The following is a 27482-nucleotide window of genomic DNA, read 5'->3' as shown; positions in this document are numbered from 1 at the left end:
TTGGTTTATGAAATCCTGATTTATGCTATAAGCAGTATCTCTGTCTAACATAAGATATAGTCTGATTCAATTAGGGAGGCAGCAGGAAGGCAGAAGGAAAGAGAGTCAGATGAAAATTATGGGTCTGCCAAGCATCGATAGGGACAAAAGGGACTGACTCAGTTTCCAGTTCCTAGTTAAACACACTCCATGAAGAGTAAGATGTAGACTAAGAATTTCTGCACAAGTGTAGTTTACAACTGCAGAGAGAAGACAACTATTTCTTTAAAATATCCACATTGAAATATCATCAGCACAAGCATTGGAGATGAATATATAGTTCTTGTACGTATATGATCATCCTTCATATCCTATTTAGATGACAGAACACTGTATCAAACTGAATACCTTCCTGTGAGCCTGGAAGCATACAGATGACTTGGATCTGGGTTTGTCAGTACGATTTATAGTCAAGAAGAGATACTGGGGAGAAGAATTCAAGGCCAGCATATGATATAGATGCATTAATTACTCCACCTGTAGTGTAGTTTGCACTGTTTTTATCTTACAGCCATCATGAAACTTCATTGCTGATTCCTTACCTTCACTCTTCACTCTTCACCCTTATACTGAAAGGACCCACACTTTGGAGTTAGTGTGACTAGAGTGGAATGGACTGTTGGGTCAGACATTCTCTCAATGACATTATAAACATTGACCGAGCCTGTCGCCTTCCAAATCTGCTACTTACTCAATAAGAGCTAAGTGCTCTAATGAAGCATGAAAAAGTTCTTGCTTAAATGAAATCAAGTCTGAGAAGTGAAGAGTGGGAGGCATTGTATTTAGATCACCTTTTCTGACAACCATAACCCCCCCACCTCTGTGAGACTGAACTTCCAAGATCTTTCTGGTAGTCCTATTCGCATCCTACTAATACTGTTCATCTTGTTAAAACATGTTATCTTCTTTCAGTTCAAAGAGACATACTCACAGTAATTTATTTTTAAATTTGTTTGGTTGCTCTGAATCTAGTTCTACACCATATTTCACAGCTGGAGTTAACCCTATTTTGACTTCCATACACAGAATTTTGACATAACCTTCTCTACAAAGCCACCAAACTACAGATGGTGGGCCTGTAAAATCTGTCAAGGGGAGAGTCATGACATGTATGAAATACATCAGCTGGTATAATTTTTATCCCTTTTATAGGATTTGGTAAGATAATAGGTATTCTGAGTCTCTTAAAGTATTCATTCCTCTACGCCACTGTACATCACCCTTTAAAATTTTTACATAGAAAATTAGATTTCAAGGGTTATTCAATCTCCAAGGTAAAAATTGTTAGGGATAGGAAGAAATATTAAACAGAGCTACAATATAAATAATAACTTGAGGCACAGGTGGAATGCAATAAAGAAAAAGAACCTAGTAGGAAGTGAGGGAACCCATGTACCTGTCAGAAAGTCCTCAGCATTGTGGATTATGAAATTGCATATTGCAGAACATCTCCTATGTAACTTTTTGCTTCCAGCCAGCATAGCACAGTTTGCAGGTAATTAAATATTTAATGTTTATGCTCTATAGGGCTTCAGAATCCATGCACATATTATGTCAAAATGTATTAATTTCAGAATGTAACAGAAGAACCATGTTGTAATGTGTGTCATTTCAGTGTTTCAAGGAAATTGGAGTTCTTCTCTTACATAAAAACCTCAGTTGTTTCAACAACAAAACCCAGCTAAACAAAACTGCACTGCTATGTCACTTCTTTAGACACATTCTAGCCATGATAATCTATGTTTCACTGTTGACAGACTTAGTGCTCTAAACTACTATGAAAACCAAACTATAGTCTAAATGTGCAGGAAGAAGGAAAACAGAGCACTTGATAATTCATACCAAATGGAATGACAATCAGAACTAATTCAGTGTTAGAGAAATAAAATTAAGCTGCATTCCGGTGCTTAAATCTTCTTAGCATTCCCTATGGAGTCAAAACTCCCAGACAGTTTCACACAACACATACTGCCTCCCACCCTGTCTTCAACAAGATAAACTGGTGAGGCCACACTTGGAATACCATGTTCAGTTTTGGGTCCCTCAACACAAGAAGGACATCGAGGTGCTGGAGCAAGTCCAGAGAAGGGCAGTGAAGGTGGTGAAGGGTCCTTCTAAGGAGCAGCTGAGGGAACTGGGGCTGGGTAGTCTGAGAAAAGGTCTGAGTTATTGGTCTCTGTACCTACCTGAAAGTAGTCAGTAGTGAGGTAGGGGTCAGTTTCTTTTTTTGACATCATTTGAAATTCAGACAAAAAAAGTGCCAACCGCCCACTGGATTTGCTGTTATTAAACTGAGGTTTTGATTTAATGGTGACAGCCATAGAGGACACAGCACAGTCTGATGACCATTCTCTGCAGCCAAAGATGCTGCTATGGAAGTGAGCCTGTTGTGCTATTAGGAATGAGCAGATGACTAAAATACTACTAGATTTGAGGAAGAACACAGTGTACATTTCCTGATGCAAGTGAAAAAGACATTTAAAACCAGGCTCTAATTAAATATGTTCCTAGCTGAATAGATGTATCCACAGTAACTCTGATTAGAGACAAAAACTGTGAATTCACATATACAAACATACATGGCCTTGAAAAAACCTTCACACAAGTGAAGTAGAAACAGAACAGAGAACAAGAAGATTTCAGACAAGTAAAAAGCCTCAGGTAAAGTGCTACTGGTTTTGATTTTTAACATTACTGTTTTTCTTCGGTTCACTGGCATCTAAAAAACTTGATATGCTAGAAAAGCTGTCTTGCAGGAACTGAAGAACAAATTTTCATATCTTTAAGCTCAGTGCTTTGGGTTTTTTTCTGTTATTTGCTTTCAAATTCTCTTGTTAAAATAAGAAAGGCTCACAATTAGAAGCAAAATGGTTCAGTTGCTTCCTGTTATATGTTTTGCGCGGTATATTGTGTTGTATTATTCGAATAATAATTTGGACAAACTACACATTGCTTTAATTTAATACACAACAGGGAAAAAATGAAGACGTTTTTTCACTGAAATAGACAATTTGCATACCCATGATCATGCAGAACAGACACTGTCTACACTTGTGCAAATGTACCTAATCTGCATGTTAAGACATAGAGGGAAAAATAAAACTTCATTAAGCCACCAAATCTAAGACATGCTACCCTCCAGTTTTCTTCCCACTGCACCAACTCCCTCCCAAGGGAGAAATTTTGTGAGATGGTCCTCTTCAGCAAAAAGCTTTTTGCTTTAATAATAATTTAACATGCTATTCCTTCTACTCATTCACTGATACTAGCAGGACATTATTTGATTCTTTAAATTTTAATGTATTAATGTAGTTTTAGAGGATGAGCACAGTGTGATTTAATTTTAGAAAACATAGAATTATAGCATTTTCAGGGTTGGAAGGGACCATTAGGAACATCTGACATCACTGAGTTTTCTAGTTTAAAACTATCATAAAAAAGAAATAAAAAGATGTCTTTTCTCATGTACCAATAGGAAGCTAAACAAAAAAAGTAAACCCAAAAACCATGTATGCATATTCTCACAAAGGCATTTTTATTTCATTTTCTGACTTCCTGATAAAAGATTTAGTGCTACCACTCTTCTAAGTGGTATGTTTCCAGAGGACAGCAAACATTCTACATTCTCAGTGAAAGCTTAATTATCAGAACTCTAAACTTCAGCAGAAACATCTTCAACTCCCTAGTTTTACATGGCTAAAAAAAAAAATCCTGAAGAAAAATAATCTTAGTGTCTTAATGGAGAACTCTCGGAATTATTACTTCATTAATTATCACAATGAGAAGGCACCAGAAAAAGGCTGCCAAATCCAAAAGCTGTTTTAAAATTTCTTTAGGTTATTTTCACTGGACTCTTGCACAATGGGTAGCATTGTTACAAACCTACAATTCACTTTTAGTATTTTTTATTTTTAGTTTTGAAGTTCAGCTTTCATAGTAAGATATTAGGGGCTTATTAGCCTATTACTTTCAATGGCAACACGCATGATATTGTCAAAATACAAAAAAACTTCAGCATACAAATCAGAATCTGCAACTCCTGACATATCCATGATGAACTACAGGAAAACTAACAGCAATCTGCTTTTTAATTAAAGATATCCTCCTAACTTCATTGCTTAAGGATTTGTATAACTAGAGCCTAAACGTAAGAACAACTCCTTTCACCAAGATACTACACAAAGTTTTCCTGGCAGTATATTCAATTGAATACAAATTTCTACAACAGATTGAAAAAAAAAATTTAAAAGTAAAAAAATTAGTAGAATTTAAGTTAGGAGTTCAAGCCTTTTACATTATTTGATTTGTAAATATTAGATTCATGTACAGATAAATTCAGACAATAATCTATCCTGTTCTTACACATAAACAGAAGCGTAAAACATAAAATTTTTGTTCCTTCCATTTCTCTTCCTTCTGTATCCACTGTATCATCCAAAGCAGCTTACTTCATGTAAAGGTATATACATATATGCAAATTATATATATATATAGTAATAAAGCTAAGTAATGGGATTGTATAACTTTAAGATGATAAAGAATTCAATAAACAGCTTCTGAGGGCATGGCATATCTTCAAATATAATACAGTACCAAACTGTGCAATCCACACCAGCCCCACAGGACATTTGAGTGCCTGAACTATTTCCAGGGAACTAGATACTGAATATTGAGCAAATTTTTTTCTAGAAGAAAAAAGGTTCAAAACCAGTGGTCAGGTTAAGAAAGATGAAGTTCTGATAGAATTAAATTTGTCCAGGACATCAAGGGCAACAAGAAAAGCTTCTATAGGTATGTCAGTGAAAAAAAGGAAGTTGATGAAAAATTTGAGCCCTCTCCAGAAAGAAAAAGGTGTGCTTACCTGGTATACGGAGGAGGTTGAGGTACTCTTTTGCCTCATTTCAAATTTAATTTAATTTTTAATTTAATTTTTATTCAAACTCTTTTGCCTCAGTCTTCACTTGGAAGTGCTCAAGCCACACTGCCCAAGTCACAGAAGGCAAAGGAAGGGAAGAATGAAGGTCTACCCATGGTAAGGTAGATCAGGTTCAAGGTTATCTAAGGAACCTGAAGGTGAACAAATCCCTTGGGCTGGGGCAATCCCAAACAAGAATTATGTGCTGGACAGAGAATGGACTGAGAACAGCCCTGAGGAGAAGGACCTGAGGATGATGATTGATGAGAAGCTCAACATGAGCCAACAATGTGAACCTGCTTCCCGGAAAGCCAACTGTATCCTGAGCTGCATCAAAAGAAGTGTGGCCAGCAGACTGTGGTAGGTGATTCTCCCCACCTGGAGTACTGTGTCCAGTTCTGGTGTCCCCAGCATAATAAGGACATGGAGCTGTTGGAGTGAGTTCAGGAGGGCCACAGAGATGATCAGAGGGCTGAAGCATCTCTTGCATGAAGCCAGGCTGAGAGAGTTGGGCTGGTTCAGCCTGGACAAGAGGAGGCTCCAAGGAGATCTTAGATCAGCCTTCCAGTACCTGAAGGAGGTCTACAAGAAAGCTGGGAATGGACTTTTCTACAAGACAAAGAGTGACAGAATGAGGGGGAACTGTTATAAGGTGACAGAGGGTAGATTTGGATTAGCTATTAGGATGCAATTCTTTCCTGTGAGGGTGGTGAGATGCTGGAACAGTTTGTCTAGGGAAGCTGTGGATGTCCTCTCCCTGGAAAAGTTCCAGGCTGGGTTGGATGAGGCTTTGAGCAACCTGGTCTAGTGGAAGGTGTTCCTGCCCATGGCAGAGGGGCTGTAATTTGGAGATCTTCACAGTCTCTTCCAACCCAAAACATTCTATGATTCTAAGAAAAATACTTGAAACAAATTATCAGTAAAGAAAACCCCAAACAGTTCATTCTTTTCAGAAATACACTGGTAGTGTAAGCGTATGATTACATGGCTTTAACTTGTTTTGACATTAAACATCTAATTTTACATTAATTTGACATTTGACTAATTTTACATTAAACAACTAGTTTGAAATATTAAAAGAGGTGATATTGGAAAAAAACCCAAAACAACAGAAAACAAACAAACAAAAAAACCCCCAAGAGTTCCACAACAGAACATGAAAAGAAACAGACAGGTCCATCTTGATACTACTTTCCTTTTTTTAATGACATTCTCTTATGTGTAGAAGACAACAATGTATTTCTAAATTCACTGCCACCAGCACACAGCCTGGTGTCAACGCTGGATATGTTTTAGACAAACATAATGAAACAAGATAGCACTACTGAAGTTATTTTGCCTGGTGACTCTGAAAAGAAATGACACTTCATCAAGATTTTGAATCACATGCTTAACAATAAGATTGGCAAATAAGTGACATGATCAATAAATCATGCAAACGGGGAGTTGAAAATTAGTTATGGGTAATTTGTCTTCCCCAGGGAAGGACATAAGAAGTTCTCTCCACAAGTTATAAGGTCACTTGTAAAGTTGACACAACACAGCTAGAGATTCTTTTTGGCTTAGTGGTAAAAAAGATCAAAGAGGAAAAAAAAATATATATAAGCTATTAAAACCTAATATTGCAAATCTATAACAGAAAAATAGCACCTAAGAACTTTCATTTTAATACTACACTATAGTTAAATCAGCATGGAGCATTGTTAAATTAATCTAAGCTAATGAAAGCAAATGAGAGATGAAGCAAAGAGAGCATTAACACAGAGAAGTACTGAGGGAAGATTGAGGTATTAATTGCTGAGGCAGAAGTGTGACAATGGCACAACATCTCACCACTTCACCATCCAGTATTTCTCTAGTAGTTCACTCAAAAGATCTCTGGCAACATCTACCTGCTCCATGGCAACACTGCTCCTTAATGTATTGCTGAGACTTCATTATCCAACCCCACAGGAGACAGCAGAGAAGCACAAGGTTGCTCCACAACCAAGATGAGTGCAACTACAATGATTTTTCTACTACATCCTGGAAACCACCTCATAACAGACCCTCTCCGAAGTAGTAACTCAGGCTTGACAAACTTCCTCTCTGACACAAGGCTGTCTGCAACCAGCAACCCACAAAAACTGCCTGCACACAACTGCATGCCTTGCTTTTGCTTGCCTGTTGGTTATTGTCTGTCTCCCTAACATAAAAACCTCTCAAGAACATGCAAACTGAGCATCTGTGGGATACAAGAGGTCTGTTTTCTATTAATAAGTATAAAATAAAAGGAAAAAAGCACCTGTGATTTCATTCCAAATTAGTTTCTCACTTTGGCTCTTTACTTCATCACCAGCCATTAGGGGTTTTATTTATATTAGTTAATACTTCATGACATTTGCAGATACTAGAGATACTGCTTTTCTTATGCAAAGATCTTTCAAACCAGAACATAAGAAGTTTTATCTGCACTGGAGTATATATATTATGTGCCAGAAGCATGGGGCTTTTGTTTAAATGAACGTTCAGCATTGTATAATTTAAAGGGACCTGGAGCTAACTGTGTCACACAGCTGTTGAGGTGGGGTAAAAGCAATATATCAACAATTTGAGTTAGAAAAGCACACAATCATGTTGAGATACAAATCAGTAATGTATAATATCCATCTGCTTACTTCTTTGTTGTCAGCTACTTCTGTGCTCAGTTTTGAAATTAATAAAATGTATCTATTCAGAAACTTTTTTACTTGCCAGAAAAGCCATGGTAATGATATAAAATGCACAAAATATACAAAATTACAAAACTGACTTAATTGTCAAAATCCTTCCTTCTAAACTAGGCAATTTTCTGTCTCTGGAGTAGGTCATGTTCTCATTCCACAGACAACAAACAGAGGCTGAATACTTCATGAAGCTGTTGTTTCTATTTATACACATGCCCATGGGACTTGCTTTAAGGATAAGTGAAGTACAATGGGATGGCAGTAGCAAGGTTGTGCATGAGGCAAACTCTAGTGCTCCTCTGTCCCCAGTGTGTTAAAAATACACTTTAAGAAAAAAACTTCATTTTATTAATAGTGATACACAATTTATAACACAGAAACAAACAGAGCAGAATAGGGACACATTTGCATGAAGTGTACTGTTGTAACACATTAATGAAACCAACCAAACTGAAATCAAACTGGTGAAAAAGACCAAGTAGAAAAAATCAGTGATCCATAAAGAAGACATTTTGCTCATTAGTTTTTTCTATTTTTTTTTTCATAACTCTTTAAGTTGTACCTTGATGAATCAGTGTGACTTCCAGTTTACTTGCTCCTTTTACTGTCCGTGGGCCTTTCTCATAGCCATTTCACTTCACAGTGTAACAACTACATGTTTGATTTTGTGCCAAGAATTATTACTGATAGACCTTACTTTCAGAAAACCTCTCTTTTTCCAGGAGCCTTACACAGAGAACAACCCAAACAATTTTTTATGCATAAGTTCAGATTGTTATTGCTTTTAAGCAAATGACAAAACATAACACAATCTTTTAGGAAGTTCAGATCCATTTTCCTATCTACAATGTATCATCATAAACATTCAAAGAAATATTTGCATACCTATTCTATACTCTGTGATGTCATGGTCAGCATACAAAGCTGGAGGGATCAAGCATTGGAATGGGCTGCCCTGGGAAGCAGTGGATTCTCCATCCCTGGAGATATTTAAAAAGAGACTGGATGTGGCACTCAGTGCCATGGTCTGGTAACTGCAGCGGTAGTGGATCAAGGGTTGGACTTGATGATCTCTGAGGTCCCTTCCAACCCAGCCAATTCTATGATTCTATGATTTGGAGTGACAGCATTTATCTTCCCAAGTAATTACTACACGTGATGGAGCCCTGCTTTCCAAGACACGGCTGAACACCTGCCTGCCAATGGGAAGCTGTGAATAAATTCCTGGGTTTGCTTTGTTTGTGTCTGTGGCTTTTGCTTTACCTATTAAACTGTCTGTATTTCAGCCCATGAGTTTTATCACTTTTAGACTGATTCTCTACTCCAATATGCCATGGGGCAGCTGAATGGTAGTTAGTTGCCAGCTGAGGTTAAAACACAACAAATACTATTTCAAGATTTTGTTGTCCTGTTTTCTGTTTGACTTCAGTGACCATATTCAGCCCTTAAGAAGCTGGTAACAAGTTTCATAATTTCAATTTATGAGTTAAAATTCTATGACCCTCATCTAACAGCTACTGTAAAAAGTCTGTACTACAAAAGCTTTTAAGAAAAGTGTGTTCTTCACCAGAGCTCTATCAGGGTAATAGTCCAGTTAGAGTGTTTCAGTGATAACTGTACACCCATATTTAAGAGAAGTACCTACATACTCCCAAATATAGAAGTATGTCCAGACCAAAAGCCAAGTCATAATTATAGGTTAGAAAAGATCAACTTCCTTTTGAAATAAAGATGAAAGACTGCAAAGCTATATATTTGCACAGCTCAGCCTAAAGGAGATGAACAGCAAGTGTAATGTACTCTGACTCTTTCTGACCTCTGATTCACAATTCAGCATCAGTTTTGAGCAGCCAGAGAAGACAAATAATACATACACTCTCAGCCAGATATACATGGTTGGCCAGCCTGAAGGCAATAAAAAACAACATATAGTACTCTAGACACCTACATTTTATACCTGGTTTGTTTCTTTGTTTGTTTGAATTAAAGCAAAGAAACAAAATTACAGGTTTTTAGTTTCATCAAAAACAGACAAAAGGGGGACTCAAGGTCCCTTTCCAAGAACTTGCAGCAGTGTAGGCTGTTGGCTGCAGAGAGTGCAGCTGCCAGCCACTCTGAGCTAATTACTGGCACAGTTAGGAGTATTTAACCAAGCCAGTGGGTGTGAAAGTTGGGGTACAGGGCTCACAAAGGAAGACTGGAGGTTTGGATCACAAGCCTGACTGTGCTTCACAATTCATGTGAAGCTTAACCTCTTTGAGGAATAGCAGGCAGTTCATACTGTTAAGGATCTAGGCCATTATTTAAAGTCAGTGAAACTGATCGGGATGATGCAGATGCCCCAAAGAATGAGGCCAATCCATCCCACCAGGATACAAAGTTGCCCTACTGATGTATGCCCATCTGACTGCCCTTATGTGGAGCAGCAGTGACTGTGTGAGCCTGCTAACTAGGTTAATCACCCAGCCTCTCAAGTGATTTATTCTATACCTGCTTTCCAATTTATATTTGGAAGCTGACAATGAATGGGGTGTGAACAATTCACTGAGTTAAAAGCATCTTTCACAGTTTATTTAGCCATCTCTTTGCAATAATTCAGAATTGCACAATTGTCAAAAATGCACGAGTTTAACACTTAATAGCATCCTGTACTTCTGCAACTTAAATTAGATAGACAACCTAATATAATCACTGAGCTCTTAATGAAATTCTTTATTAGTTTCCAGAAATGACACTTTTATAATAAGGGCTGTCACCAATCTCAAATGCTTTAAAAGGAAGGACAAGCATTTGTAAGTGTTAAAGTAGGCATTAACCAGCATTTATCAAGACAATAATTCTGTATTCTTCCTTATGATTATTTTTATTCATATTAAACAAAGCGCGCTTTTTTCTGCATACTAGACAACCACTAAAACCTTGATGTAACAAAGACTGTAAAAATGATGTATGGTTTATAAACCTAAGTGCATTATATCTCTTCATTCACATAATTACATGAAGTAGCTTTGTTAGAATAAAAGGAACACCTCCAGACCATTAAGCACTAAACCTCTAGGTAAGATCATCTGTCACCAAGTTCACTATTATATCAGTGACTAATTTACATGCCATATGAAGGAGTTTCAAGACTCATTTAGGTGAGAAGTATTTTTGTTTTAAAGTCTCAATGAGAATTGTCATGTCTAACAAACTTCAGTTACCACCTAAGTGGATATTGATAACAAATCACACTAATTTATACTGTTTTGTCACCCAAGCATATGTAATAAAGCTCACATCATCTTCCTGCTAGCAGAGTTTAAAAAGGCAGTCAAACTATTATTATTTATTATTATGTCTCTGGGTGACAGAACTTAAATTTTCTTAAACTTCTATGAGGAGTACCTATCTGTGATCCCAACCCATGACTGGTTTTCCACAAGATGACTGTTCTACCAGCCAGTTACGTCTGCTGAAGACCTTACCACTTGCTATAATCTGCAAAATCTGTTTCTGAATATAAATGCCAGTGTAAAAAATTGGGTTGTGAAAGTCCATCTGTATGATGGAGATAAATGCATAAATGCATAAATGATAAATGCAGATCTGGAGATAAATGCATAAAGAAATTAATCACAAAGCATGAGTTATTAATATATGCAAAATAAAAAGGTCTTCACATTTCACATTATATTTCTTTTCACAGCCCAGTGCAAGTAGTGGAATCCTATTATTTCATAAGCTCACCAAATCTCAATACTTTCACCTCCACCCTGGAAAAACACAATGAAGTTTTCTTCCTGTGAATTATAGAATATCACCTCAAGAATTTTTTTAAAGGTTAAAATAGTAGCATTTGTAGATTTTCCTCTTTTTCTAGAGAACTCCATAAATAAAAGCCCTAGGGATGCTGTCAGCCTTGACTGTCCTTGACCTTTCCCCCCCCACCTTCCCACAGCCCAGGACACTGTGTCAGCCCTCACAGGGCCAACAGCTCTTGCTCCAGTAATGTTGCAGCAGGTCCCACTCCAGCTCCTCACAGTCCTGTCCTGCCCAGCCATAATAAGATGCTAAAAATCTACAGTAGTCACACCATACAACCACACTAAATATGAAGACTGCTAATATTAAAAAACCAAAAAAACTGTATAAATGCAACAAGACATAACTTTTGAAGATCATCTTATATTTTTTGCATTGCTCTTAAATACTTAGTTCAATACCACAGATATCTGGCAAGATTAGGTATCAGTAAAAAATTCAGTAAAAACTTTTTCCCACAGTTTTTTATCAACTAGTCCTGCTAAAGTTTTTTTTTGTTGTTGTTTGTTTGTTTTTTTTAATTACAGTATATCCAGGAACTTTTTTCCTGCTTTAAGTCAGCTAGAAAATTTACATACTCAAAAGTAAGAGATGTTCAGAAAAGACAGGAAACAGTGCCCTTTTTTTAAAGACTGTAGTCCTAAAATAAGCAGAAATTATATAGACACCCAAGTGGAGCAATGAAAAGAAGCAAGAAGAGAACGCTTTTGCAAAAAAACTCTCCCAAACAAGCCATATTTTTTTGAGACAGCTTGATGAAAGGAAGAAAACCTGGAAAGTCCCACCCACACTGGGGTGCTGCAAATGCAAAGACTTATTTGACCCTACCATAAACCTGAGCAGCATCAATACCTATCAGTATTATATGTATCAGTATTAATATGAAGTGGGAACTATATGCTTTACAAATTTTACTGTGGTTATAAAGATGGATTTAAGATGTGTATTATTTTAGATATTATTTTATTTTCACATCTTAATATAAGATACATGGCATCAGTCCTTGAAAGTCAGTGCAGCAAAAGGATTAATATTTACTGCAAAACTGAATGTTCCAAAATGTATTGTACATCTTTCAAAATGCTCAGATGAGCAATGAGCCAACCAAGGAAACAATAACAAATACAAATCTTACTTTCTTAGCTATCTGATGAGTCGTTTCCACAAGCTGAGACCTGCAGCATAGATCAGAAGTTTCAGCTTCAGTCAACCAGAGCTGGCAGTCGGGTACTGGAGCAGTCATTGATGTTTTATTCCATTTATTTCATGCCAATCTGCTCTCACAAGTGATTAAAACTGCTTCTAACAAGTGTATATACTATGAGCCAAAAATTCCTTTTAGAAGCAACAAGTTGCAGAAGGTTTTTTGGGAAAAAGGTCAGTCAGAAAGGAACCTAAAACTCCAGTAATAGTCTAAATAGATACCAATATCTATTTTACTACTAGAAATTAAAGAAGGATCCTGGATACTAAAGGAGCAACATAATGAAATTATGTAACTTATACTACTACATTTCAAAATGGCCGCACTGTCAGGAAAATCAAGATATTACTTATCTTCCACATGTTGAGCATCATTCTTTTTACGCCAGTGTCACAAGCCACTTGTAAAACCTTCCATGTATTATTTTTACCATATTTTCTGTGACTTTGACTTGTGTGACAGTTCTTCATACATAAGCACACTTTATACTCATAAAATGACTCACTGTTGGAGGACAATGTACAACAATCATGAGTCACACCCGATTCATGAGGAGGTGGCATGTTGTGCTCTCCCTCAAGGATATGTTCAGTGCAAAAAACTACAACACAAAAATTTTGCAAGATGTGGCTTTGCTCTTATCATGAGCAGTCATTAGGAGAACCCCAAAAGTATTTTGCATTCAGTAGCATCCGTACCTTTTCATTTTTCCCTTACTTGAAGAAAACTCTTGAATTTATGAGTCCAGTAAGCTTAACTTCCTACTGGATTTGGTCACATCTGTTTTCAGAATTTAAGTGCATCTGGATCAGCAGCTTGTAGTTACTTCATAGCATGTATGCATTCTTTAATTCATTTCTTGCAAGCACATTCATGTACAAGACTGGCACGTTTACAAATATCTAAATACTTTCTTAGCTACTGAAAAAGTGACAGCAAGCCTGATTTTCTTTCTGGAGGTGAGGGTATCAGCTGTTAATGTCCTAAGTGATAAATTTTAAAAACCCCAGCAAAGTAGATGGAAGTCCATGCTATGATTTCTTGGGTTCAAAAGTGACTGCACCAGTTGGGGAACACAAACACTCTTCTTCTAACTTACAAGTTGCAAATAAACTGAAGTTAAAAACCTGTCCTCAGCTGCAAATGATAGAGGTCTAGGAAAGCATCCTGGAGATACCATATACAGTGCTTGCCCTGTTGTTACTCCTCTCATTAGACCTTTTCTCTGACACCTCCTTGTTAGCAGCTGGTGTGTGTGCACCCTAGAAATGAGCACTATGGGGGTAGGAATTCGGTAACACTTTCCTGTATGCTATGCTTGAGGTCATCCTCCCATCACTGGAAAAATCAAGGAAAGAATTGTAAAGCTCAAACAGTTCTTAATGTTTAGGCTGAGAAAAATCAGTAAAAACTGCTTTACATTCAGCTCAATGCCATATGTCCTACAATAAAGTACTTTTTTGTCTGCTTAAATAACCAGTGAGAAATAAGAATTTTATTTGCATTTTCAAGGCATCTTTAAAATACTCCTAAACCCGTGTGCAAATGTAAATTCTTTCTTTGTTAAACTGAGTAAAAGAATCACATCTGTGGGGTTTTAAGGGATTTTTTTAATTAGCATACCATTATCACCATGCAAATTAGGTAATATAGACAAGTTACTTTGGAAAACAAAGACAGTTCACAGTGAAGTACTCAAAAATGCAGTACTAGGTTTGGACAAGTAGCATTTCAGATGCTTCATAGCTATTTGCTAGTATTTTTCTAGAAGAGAAGTACTTTTGGTTTTGTTCTATTCAGAGCAGAAGTGATAATTCTCACTTCTCTTCCTGTAATGTTGGATAATAAAAATAATGACCAGCAACAAAAACTATATTTTCCTGTAACATAGATCAAAACATTGATTATTTTTTTTATTACCTTAATTTGTTACTAAACCTCTGTTAATCCTAGCTATCATAGCTTTGTAATACAAAAGTACGAAGCAAAATTATTATGGATGTATTCAAACAGGACAGGTGGATGTTTGATGGCAGAGCAGTAGACATAACTTATCATGATGTCAGGAAGGCATTGACAATGTCTCCCACAGCCTCCTTGGAGCTAAACTGAAGAAATGTGGCCTGGATGATTGGGTAGTGAGGTGGATCAGGAGCTGTTTGAAGGACAGAAGCCAGAGAGATATAGTCAATGGCTCTAGTTGGAAGTCTGTTTCTAGTGGAGTCCCTCAAGGGTCATAATGGGACTAGGACTATTCAGTATATTTATTGATGACCTGGATGAGGGAATAGAGTGTACTGTCAGCAAGTTTGCTGATGACACAAAACTGGGTGGAGTGGCTGACACCCCAGAAGGCTGTGCTGCCATTCAGAGGGACCTGGACAGAGTGGGGAGTTGGGAAGGGAGAAATTTAATGAATTACAAGGGCAAGTGTAGAGTTTTGCACCTGGGAAAGAACAACGCCAGGTACCAGTATAGGCTGGGGACTGAGCTGTTGGAGAGCAGCACAGGGGAAAGGGACCTGGGGGTGCTGGTGGATGGAAGGATGACCATGAGCCAGCAATGTGCCCTTGTGGCCAAGAAGGCCAATGGCATCCTGGGGTGCATTATAAGGGGGGTGGTTAGTAGGTGGAGAGAGATTCTCTTCCCCCTCTACTCTGCCCTGGTGAGGCCACATCTGGAATATTGTGTCCAGTTCTGCGCCCCTCAGTTCCAGAAGGACAGGGAACTGATTGAAAGAGTCCAATGCAGAGCCTCCAAGATGATTGAGGGAGTGGAACATCTCCCTTCTGAGGAAAGGCTGAGGGAGCTGGGGCTCTACAGCATGAAGGAGAATGAGGGGTGACCTCATCAGTGTTTATAAATATGTAAGGGGTGAGTGCCAAGAAGATGAAGTTAAGCTTTTCTGAGGGGGGACTAAGAGTAGGACAAGGGGCAAACTGGAGCATAGGTGGTTCCATATAAATATGAGGAAGAATTTTTTCACTGTGAGGGTGACAGAGCACTGAACAGGCTGCCCAGGGAGGTTGTGGAGTCTCCTTCCCTGGAGACATTCAAATCTCACCTGGATGTGTTCCTGTGTGACCTCCTGTAGGTGACCCTGCTCTGTCAGGGTGGTTGGACTCAATGATCTTTCAAGGTCCTTTCTAACACCTAACTTTCTATGATTCTCTGATTCTATGAAACAGAGAACAAATGTGAGTGTATGGTTCAGATTCAAGCATCACTAAATTACAGAGTTCTAACCAGCTTACATAGTGAAATTAGAAATCTATAGTGATATTTTTAGTGGCAACTGTATACATTTTAGCAAGTTTGTTTCAGGCTATTTGAGGTCTTGTATAACCATTTGCTCTGAAAGTCAGATTACCAACTTTCAGACTTAACTGTAGGTTTGCAAATAATCTTCACTGATCCCTGTAAAGTATGCAGAAGTCTCTATTTGCATGGAGATAAAAACATCTGCCTATGCACAGTATTATTTCTGGAGACTTAATCCAAGAATTTATAAATGCGTGGATATGTTCAATTGTGTGAGAAAATGTTTTTTTCATTGAAAGCATTTCTTGAAATTTCCAATAAATGTTTTGAAGTTGTCATTTTCAGTAAATAAGTACCTCCTCAAATCCATCTGTACAGTCCAAATACTGAGTCACCGTAAGGAATCTGTACAATAAATACGAGATATTAGCAGATCACTGACTGTATGCTCATAACTGCATGTCATGGCTATAGCCAGATGAAACAGTAGTTCACAATGAAAAGGAAACTGTGGGACTATACAAACAAATCATAGAATCATAGAAAGTTACAGGTTGGAAGAGACCTCAAAAAGATCATAGAATCATAGAATTGGCTGGGTTGGAAGGGACCTCAGAGATCGTCAAGTCCAACCCTTGATCCACTACTGCTGCAGTTACCAGACCATGGCACTGAGTGCCACATCCAGTCTCTTTTTAAATATCTCCAGGGACAGAGAATCCACCACTTCCCTGGGCAGCCCATTCCAATGCCTGATCACCCTCTCAGTAAAGAAATTCTTTCTAATGTCCAACCTAAACCTCCCCTGGCACAACTTGAGACCGTGCCCTCTTGTCTTGCTGAGAGTTGCCTGGGAAAAGAGACCAACCCCCCCCTGGCTACAGCCTCCTTTCAGGGAGTTGTAGAGTGATGAGGTCTCCCCTGAGCCTCCTCTTCTCCAGGCTGAACACCCCCAGCTCCCTCAGCCTCTCCTCATAGGATCTGTGCTCGAGTCCCTTCACCAGCCCAGTTGCCTCCTTTGGACCTGCTCCAGGACCTCAATCTCCTTCCCGAACTGAGGTGCCCAGAACTGAACCTAGAACTCAAGCTGTGGCCTCACCAGGGCTGAGTACAGGGGCAGAATCCCTTCCCTGGACCTGCTGGCCACGCTGTTCCTGACACAGGCCAGGATGCCATTGGCCTTCTTGGCCACCTGGGCACACTGCTGGCTCATGTTCAGCTTCCTGTCAAATCATCAGATCATTGAGTCCAACCCCCTCTGCCGGAGCAGGGTCACCTACAGGAGGCCACACAGGAATGAGTATATATATATATATGTGGCCTTCAAATGCCTCCAGGAAGGAGACTCCACAACTTCCCTGGGCTCCCTCAAAGTGAAAAAATTCTTCCTTAAAAATAAATACACATTTGTTCCTTAATACAGGAGACAGTTAAATTTGTACTGTAGTTAAGAGCCTAAGTAGAATCAGATGGAGGGAGGGAAAAAAGCAAAAAAAAAAAAAACCAGAAAAAAGAGCCAAAGTAATTAGTTATGTGTTCAATAAGACAGGATAAAGAAATGGGACAAGTCAATTGATTTATTCTCCACATATATGATGTTAGAATTTTAAATGTCTTTGGTGACAAAGTTTGTATCTGCTATAATCTAATACAAACAGCAGTTCAAATAATAGTCAGTTATCTGGATCTGATATTAATGTCTATAAATTACTGAACAATTTGAAATTCTCTAAATTTTTGATGTTTTCTTGGAATACTTCTGATATCAAGATTTTACAGATAATGACAAATTATTTGAATAGGAGCAATTATGTCTATCTAGTGTTCATTGTTTCAGAAGTACTGTCTTCCACACTTTTTTGACCAAAGATGTACAACAATGTGCTTACATGACAATTAGGACATAGTATTCATCCTTCACCCTTCAGAAAAGAAAGCATCAAAAATCTGTTCAGCACTTCCTAGTTTCTTCTGTATTCATTATTTCCATTGTCAGTCCAGTATCTGACATTACTACATGCAGCAGGTATAATACACTAACATCTTGCCTAAATATAATCTCCAAATTCCATCTTCAAAACACATTTGTCCATATAGCACTTTTATTCGTTAGTACAAAAGACAGTGTAACTTTTTTTTTTTTTTTTTTTTTGGAGATCTGGAAATCTCTTTTCTGAATATAGCATTCTCAATATAGCATATATATCTCAGTGTCCAATGCTTATACAGTATTTGTCATTAAAATATTAGAAAACAAAACCACACACACACACACACACACAAAGGAAAAAAAAAAAAGGAAAAAAAAAAAAAAAAGAAAAAAAGAAATTTAGAATTTCGCACTGCAGACTCTCATGAGCTATGTTTTGGTAATAAGAATGTCAAGGAGCACTTCTGATGTTCTGATGTAGGCACAGCGCAAATAGTAACATCTGCTTTGCTAGGCAAGCTAAAATTAACTGTCACAAATGGTCTTGCCCAGCCAAAATATCTTCTAGAAACCCCATCATGCCCAACCAAAATCTTTTCCAGAAGCCCCTGCATATTTCTTCCCTAAATCACTAGGGTACACATAAAACACTGTCCAAAGTAGCTGCATGACTTTCAAGCAGAGCATTTTCATACATACGCCCAATATTCCAGATAATCTATGAAAGGGGCTCTTCAGGAAGATGAAGGTTCATAGGGGTCATAGACAAGAAGGTTGTTCCAAGAAGGATGAATTACTCCTTATAAAACTGCGGGATTGCTTTTTATTGTGTGCACTTCTTTAAATATGCAATGCAATTATTTGATAATGGATCCAACTTCAGTAACAGATACCTAGTGAAAAATATGAGAGCATTTTTTCAGCCTCTCTGACCCTTTGCTCAGCTTGCTCCTTAACTACTTGCTCTTTAAGAAGTAGTTCTATCAATGATTGACACAAATGGAAAAACCTCTGCACTGACTTCCATGAACTCTGGCCAAGGGCTTTACTTCCTGGGCATCCTGTCTTTCACTCCATCCTTCTTACTGAGTTCTACCATTCTGATGTAGAGGAATGTTTTCTAGTTGTTGATTATATTTCTTGTAATTCAAATTACTTGTTAATTCAAAACTGTGGTTTTCATTACCTGGTAATTTCAAATAAACCAGACCAGAACAGAAAACCTTATGTAGGTCTCCAATGTTTATTTAATGTTCTCTATTTAGGCAGAAATTTGACTGCCATAACAAAATGACTGTCACACTATTATTTTTGGGGGGATTTGAGAACTCTTATATGGTAGAGAATGGAGTAGATGAAAAATAATTAAAAAAAAAAAAACAACAACAAGAAAAAAACCAAACAACATAACCTTTTATTAACTAGAAAAAACATCTTTAAGGGATAAGATATACTCAGCAAATTATTATTTGGAGCAGATTCTTGAGTAGACTGCAGAAATGGTATATTATATAAAATAATATTACTGCTCTACCTGGCCCTTCTGTCCATAGAAATTGATATTCTTGGGGATCATGTGAAAGATGCACATTCAACGATACAAGCAAATCTGTTTTCTTCAGATTCAACAGGAAAAATTCCATAGACTTCACTGAGCTGAATTATATGCACTTTAGAAAAATTTTGGTTTTGAGCAAATACATGTTTGCATAGGCAAATATTTGCTAATATAAAAGCTTTTTCTTCTGCTGAACTATTTTACCAGTCTTCTTCAGTCATCATCTTTATTACAAAACCCGTATCTTTCAAAAGAAAATCTCCTGCTTATAAATATTTGCAATATGCTAGTGAGTAAACACAACTTCACAAAAGCAAGGAAATAAACTCGGGCTTGAAGAGAATTTGGGAATTGCTTGTATGTACAATTACACCTATCATTATGCTCTGTTGGGAATAAGCTGGTGATGTTTAAAAAGAGTCTAGAGAGGAGTCAGCTAAAGCATTGTCCTGCTTACACCACTGACACAGCCAGTCATTTATTTTGATGGATAATGCTAGTTAGGAGTCCTTAACCACAATAAGATTTGTTAGAGATCTGTAGAGAAAACAGCCCTGTATGTATGCTCTGTAAGTGACTGAGGCAGATTAACATTTAAATCTTTCCTAGATGTTTTTAAAGTAGGACACAACTAACATTTCAGCACTGTGTTCCACCTAAACCACTGTAGCTTAATAATGCCAAGTTTCCTTGGAATTCCAGATGCTCTGTCTCTCAACCATATATTTAAATATTGTTACAAAATGTACTTTCCTCAGTATTTACTCTATTAGAATTAATTATTTTTATTTTTTCTAATATCTAATCCTCTGCATACATATCAACATGCTTTCCTTAATACTCATATATTTATATATGAGTTGAGAAAACTAGCAAAAAAAAAAAAAAAGCATCATTCCAATTTATTTATAAAGGTATTTAGTTCATATTTAGTAATCTAAAGTGATTTTGGCAGTCACTTGCATGTCTTGGTACTGGCACTGACTCTAGTAGGAACTATATGGGTTCAAAATACCTGAACATTAAGATATTTTATTTAGTAGTCTGTACTACTGTTCACTAAGACAGTAGAAATCTAGAGGTTGCAGCAAGCACTGCATTAAACTTCAAGTTTCACACGTGAACACTGAGTGCCTCTCTAGACTTCTGGGACAGAAAACGTTAAACTTCCACTTCAGACACATGTAAAAGGATTTCCACTTCTTGGAATTCTTTTTAAATTATTAAAATTTTCGATGTGAGGCAAAAAATCTTTTGTCCTGGAATATAAAGAAAATTGATGGAAATCTTACAAAAGCCCATTGTGGAAGACCAGGCTTCTGGTACTTTAAAAAAAGTAATGATTATCCATTCAGATATACAGGATGCCATTGGTTCTCAGTGTTATTCAGCACAGCCAGAAAGAAAATGGGGAGAAAAGCCATCATCCAACTTCATCACAAGAACAAAAGCTATTTCTAGAACAATACTGTGAGTCTAACTGTCATTTCTACGCAAACAGCAAATACTTGCTTAGCAGGTGTCCAGTTTTAAATGAAAAAAAATTAACTTCAATTATTTTAAAATGTGTTAATTTTTTTATGGTGGGCTATTTTATTTTTTTCTTTAGGACACTAAGTATAAGTATGTCACTATTTTGTATCTGTGCGTAATATCCACACACATTTAAACAGAAAATAAAACCTCAGAATAAGTCCCTAGTGATCTACTGTTGAATTCTTAGGACTTTCTTATCCCCGCCAGTAAAACATCCCTTGTTCATCATTATTGGAAGAAACTGCAGATCTATCAACAAAATGCTTTAATAACAATCCTATTAAAGCTTAATATTGATCAAATTACATAAACTAGTTCAATAAAACAAAGTCATTGCATTTCCCTCTTTGGATTTTCCCTTCCATCATGTCTCTAATAAGCATTTTTAAATAAGTGGTGCCTTATTACAGGAAATAAAACCTTAATGATTACCAATGTATTTCTATTACTGATTTCATTTCCGAATTATTGTAGCTAACAATTAGAATTTAGCTGAAATCTATAGGATAGTAGGGGATAACAAAGCATTCTTTTTAGCATAGCAGTTCCACACCCCAAAGAATTCTGCTATCTATATCCAAAAAGAACAGATTTTCAAAGAGTGCTAATGATAATATTTATTAGAGAGAAAAAAAAAATTTGCAACATCTTGAAGAATTTATACTGAAGTAGAACAAAGCCTTTAGATCCTCACTAGAAATTTTCACTGGAATCACAGTACACTCAAAGTTGCTGGAAAAGAAGAAAAAAAAATAAAAAACTAAGAAACTGGAGCCATTTCCCCTCTTCGTTCATTATCAATACCAAAGTGAAAATGTGACTTAAAATTCTTTAGTACTAAATATTTCCTTTTCTGTTGTAAAGATTCAGAGTATAGATACTATAAATAAAATTATAGCAGCTCATATGGAAACAGGCAAGTCAACTGCTCTACTGTACATATAATATTAGAAAGCCTTTCATAAAGTTGTAAATTTTCTAAAATATTTCAGCATATGAAAGTTACACATTTATTTGCTAGCTCCCATTAACAGTGTTATTTATTATTGCTGCACAGTTTTCCAGAGGAGGATGCTGTCTCAGGTGGACCAGATGACCTTTACAAGTCCATTCCAATTCAAACTATTTTACAATAATATGAATTAGACAAACATGAATAATATTAATTAGATAATATGAATTAGATATGATAATGATAATTAGATAACATGAATTAGACAAACACCTTCCTAGGCCTGGATAGCTAGGCCTGTTTTACAGGTGGTTGCACCACTACAGTTCCAATGGTCACTTCTCAGTATAAAGTATTCTATTATCTCTAACAAAGAACAGCATAGTTAAACTGCTGGACGTTTAAAAGGTCCACTTTAGGTTTAGACAGTTTTATACCCACACACAGAATTCACCTCAGGTAAATTTAGCTATCTGAAATTCATTTTCCCATTTTTTTATAGAGAGTTTTAATATGATTGCTTAACTTTTAGACAGCTTTATTAGTTGGAATGAATTGTACAATAAGACATAGCATGGATGTAGATTCTCACCAACAGAACATGCAAAATGCTATAGCAGGGGGAAGGAAAAATAAAATCTGCTGCCGTAAATGCTCAGTGAAACAGAACTTAGACCATTACAAAAATCCAGCAGCTGTCCAGTAAAAGAGCAAAAGACAGATGAAGGGAGTATTTGGTACCTTAAAAAATAGACACCTTATATATGCTTTAAAGCAACGAAACCTATCTACCAAATTATGTTAGCCACTTGAAAATATCAGCATAACTACAGCAATGTCAGTGATGGCATGAAATTCTCATAATCTAAGAATTGTCTTTAAAACCCCATTTTTTCATTCAAAGACTGAACAAAGTCAGTGTGTTACTATAAATCAAAGCACTAGTCAATGTATGCAGATCACAATCTACTACTTTCAAGTACTTTTTTTTCAAGTAGTAAATTTCCTTTCAGCATGTGTTTATCACAGGCCTTTCAGCTTTGTAACAGCATTTTTCTAAGCTCTGAAAACATCAGAAGTATAAAAATTCTTCAGCAACATTTAATAAGATTTCTGTGTTCATGAAATAATTACAAAACTTTCAAAATATTGCTATAATATCATTGAATTTTTGATATTAAATAAAAAATGTCAATATTCTATTTTGATTCAAAGAATTTAATTAATTGATTAAAAGAATGTAATACTTTAATTAAAATTCTATAAGCATTCAAATTTAAAACATATTTGAAAACTTAATTTGGAATTTATTTCTTGCAATCATATGCAATATAGTTTTGTTATTGGCCCAGATTCAAACTGAAAGAAAGTTAGCTGAGGGAAGATTATGGAGAAATTTGCTTGACAAAGTTGTAAATGAACATTTTCCCCTATCTACCACTCAGGAGTTACAGTTTCTAACTACAGTTACTAACTTTTTTTGTATTGCGCTCTGTTACACTACAGAAAAAAGACCTGATTTTACTCCACTAAAATGAAAACATACTGTTCGTTATGCCTCCCCATTACAGTAGAATTGTGCTGTCTTTAGCAATTATTGGGTTTTTGCTGGAGTCATGACCTAAATACAATAAATTCCTAACATAAGAGAACACAGAGTGCAGACCCAAATACACTTTTGGTAGAGCCTTCTGCTGTCAACAGGCAGCTTTGGGAAGAATAAAGAGGACCACTTGTGAACTAGATTCTTAATATCAGAAGACCTGTTATGCACAGAACATTTCTTAACTGCACTAGCACATAACTCTAATAGTTTTAGTAAAAAGGTTCAGACTTCTGTTTCATTCTTTATGTGAACAATCCCACACAATGTGGAAACTCTCCACAGTGATGTCTGAATTAAATAAGAAGAAGGGTCAAGTTCTGAGGTTAACCAACTGCACTATGATGTATAATGTCTTTCACATCAGTTTCATCTTGAAAAAAGCTTGGAGTTTTTACTCTGTTGAAAAAAGATAGATTTTGAATGTCATTCCTTGATAATTCAGGAAAATTAAATTCTTCTGATGAATATTCATTTTTTCCTTCATCAATATTATTTTTGGATTAAACCATTTCTTTCATCTTTACCTAGTCATTTCATCTTCCAGCTTCTCCAAGAAAAAAATCACTCATAGTTCCTCGAAACTCAGTTTTCCCCAGAAGAGCTTCAATTATTTTTTTTTTCATGCAGATGTTATTGCCTCTTTGCTCTAGTAGTCTTTTTCTCTCTTCCAACTTGAGGTTGGCTCTCAATCACTACTGAGCCAGAACCCAAGCAATAAGGTTCAAACCACCTCTTAGATTAACTGTGTTAATATTTATCTATCTTCTAAAAGCAGTATCTTACGTAATACATTTCAGAATGTTTTTCAATCTTTTTTACACCTACCTCTCATAGCCTACAACCATACTATTGCATGTATTTTCCATCTCTAATACTGCTACCTTAAGGCCAGAACAAATATTTTTTTAATAAGGGCTAAATTCAGGGCCCTCATCTTTATACTGTCTTTATACTTCATCTTTATATCCTCCTACCTCTGTTACTCTTGTTCCTGTGATATCATACTCATTCCATTACTTCACTGTCAGTGTCAGTTGAGTCAATGCAATTTTCTGTCATCTGAAATTTCCACTAGCATGGTCCTTCTTCTTGTGCTTGAATTAACAAAAATTGATCCCAAAACACATTCTTAATCAACTAATACTACTAGACTCCTTCCGTCCTTTCAATGTGACAATTTTTACTGTGACAATTTTTCTTCTCTCACTTTTATCTCTCTCCCCCTATAAATGGGGCCACTTCAAAACATATCTGCTTTAGGGACATAACAATTCCTTAGTCTAACAATTCTGATACCAATGAGTGACACTGGCATATTCTATTATTTTGAAAAGAACCTTATCATATTTTTAAGTTAACTTTTTGACACTTTTCTATGAAGAGACAACAGTGGGACAGAAGCTCAACTTCCCAGAAATTAGAGAAGGAAAAAAAAAGCAAACCCTTGTTTTTACCATGTATCAAGATCATTGCTACTCCTTTCTGCTAAACTGAAGTCAGGTGTAGTCATTATTAATGCCTGAAGCTAATGCTGAATTTCCTAATGCTACTCTTCAAACGATGACAGTCTTTATCCTTTTCAGTCCCATCACAAGATATTTCAATAACTTGCTGGGGTTAGCCCTTATGCAACTGCTTTAATTCCTTACATGAGAGGATGGCTTTTTTCTTTTTTTATCATTAACAACTTTCTCACTGATTTGATTCATCCTTACCATCTTCTTCCAACCACACAGCTTAATCTGTCTGCCTTCCTCTGTAACCACTGTCTAATAGGTATGCCCAGGCACTCAAAATCAAATTCTCTTGCAAGTGACAGTAAGGATATGCAAATAAAATAACACAGAGAAAAACTGCCCTTTGACTCATGGTGTATTTTAAATCTTTGGCTAGATACACAGACTGAAATAAGATGTTTCTCTCCTTTTAATTCTAACATTTTGAAAAAAACGTTATCTTGAGACATATTTTTCAAATATAATACACTATTATTTTAGCTGAAGTAATGAGTTCTTCAGCTCCTAAAAAAAGACCGAAGTAGTTTTAGATGATGAAATTTATAAACTTATTTTCAAAACTGTTAAAAATATTAAGGCATCAGTTGTTTCTGGGTTTGTGTGTAGTTCATTACATGTAGTTCACTACATAAGCTAGTTTTTGTTTTTTGTAATGCTATTTAGAAATTTTTATCTGCAATAGAGTCTGTTGGAAACATCTTCACTCCTGTTTCTTCATCCCCACCGTTAGATCTTTAATTTAGATGACCCCTCATCTGTTGGAAATGCTAGAGCAACAGCCAAAAGAACCAGTAGCTACAGGCCTTCACCTTGCTCTCGTTGAAGTCAATGGCATTACTCCTACTCATAACTTTGAAGACAGGCCCCAAAGAGATCAAATAGATACTATTTAAATAGATAGGAGTTCTGCAGCTGACCTCAATGAGAACAGAATTTGGACTTCAAGGAATAAATACTGATTAGGTTTAAAGTAAGTGGGATTAACCTGAAATATGGTGAATGTAAAAAAAAGAAAATCTTGATAAACCACTTACCTGAGGCAGTGCTGAGTTAAGCTGTCGCTGGAGGGAGTCTCTGTCATAGATGACATCCTGTAGGCGTTGCTGTGCAAGTGACAAGCTTTCCTGTGTCTCCCGAAGAGTATCAAGGAGACGGTCCCTTTCATCCAGCATGTTCACCATCAGCTGCTCAAAGTGAGAATCTGAGTCTGAGCCGCTGCTTTGGGACCCCCGCTGGCTCATCGGGGTGTCCTCGTTTATCGTTGGCATCACCTCACACATCATTTCTTTAAAAAAGACACAAATCAGAAAAAACTCTTCAGTAGAAAAATATCTGATTTCATAAGAGCAAATAGCTCTGCCATATGCACACAGTCGATTATCGCATTGGTGCCTCTTTCAACTTTTGAGCTTTCAGTAATAATCAGATGGTCAATAGACAGTGATCAAATATAGTGACTAATTCCACACAGCAAAGACTTTGAATGTGCTTCATAAACTAAGGAAAGAATGAAAGGAAATCAAAGATAAAAGAATATTTTAAATTATTAATAGTTTTGAGAAAATGCTCCCTTAAAATGACAGAAAATACTTCCTTTGCAATTGTAGTGCCCTTGATCATTGATCTCCTCCTCTCTCTTACCTAATGTCATCCTTGAATTGTTGGTATTGATGCCAATAGCTGCCATTAATTGCCTGATTTTTCCTGCTCTAGGCATTTCTACAGTATAGCTCAAGCTAACCATTGATACAGTATCATGCTGCCTTAACAATGCCATGTTAATCTATTTTTCTATCTGGTTATTCTCACCCTCAGGGGAAATAATTCTCCAGTGAGCTCGTTCAGTAAGAGGTCAAGAACTAGAAAATCTCTGCTAATTACCATCCCTGTGATATCTTGTGCAAATTGAATTACAAGGGACAGAATCACTGTTGTTTGTCTCATAAAAACAGTCCTGAGTGGAGCATATAATATCACCTAGTCCTATTCAATTAGCTGATGTATGGGGAAAAGCTAATGCTATGAGATGCTAGGTTCAGCAGGTGGGGGGAAAAAAAAAAAAAGAAGACAGTCTAAAGACTAATGATAGATGGTATCTACCCAACAAAAATCACCCAAAGAATCAGAACTCGTTCTTCTAGTTTGACTGAAGAAATATACCACACATAACTTCCTACACAGTTAAGAGTTTCTGGAAAAGCTCTTATTGTAGTAACTATTGGAAACCTTTTATTTCAGCAAGTGGGATCAGGGTGCTTTTGGTTCATCCACTGGAAGTTAAAATATTTCACCTGGGAGTTTGCTGCAGACCTTCTGGATGTGAACTTTGTCTACTAATCATGTGGTTGATGTGCTTCCACTGTTAAGTGTGTCATTATATAGCACTCTCACCATTTCAGTCTCAATACTTTGCTGGATTAGCTCTACCTATTCTTAAATCTCATCAGCTAACCAA

At 36.6% G+C, this 27482-nt stretch overlaps 1 protein-coding gene across 4 annotated transcripts in view; it reads right to left on the bottom strand.

Moving 5' to 3' along the window:
• The window catches only part of PPFIA2 (PTPRF interacting protein alpha 2), a 289947-nt gene that overhangs the window by 251764 nt on the left and 10701 nt on the right, over positions 1-27482 (bottom strand). For all 4 annotated transcript variants that reach the window (XM_071766166.1, XM_071766115.1, XM_071766123.1 and 1 more), the window contains exon 2: positions 26062-26312. In XM_071766166.1, coding sequence (XP_071622267.1) covers positions 26062-26310 — 249 coding nt within the window. In that variant the 5' untranslated portion in view covers positions 26311-26312. The remainder of the gene's footprint in view (positions 1-26061; positions 26313-27482) is intronic.

Source organism: Heliangelus exortis, chromosome 1 (assembly GCF_036169615.1).
Source record: "Heliangelus exortis chromosome 1, bHelExo1.hap1, whole genome shotgun sequence".
NCBI classification, from domain to species: Eukaryota; Metazoa; Chordata; class Aves; order Apodiformes; family Trochilidae; genus Heliangelus; species Heliangelus exortis.
Note: the sequence above shows the minus strand (reverse complement) of the source record. Positions and strands in the feature narration are given on the sequence as shown.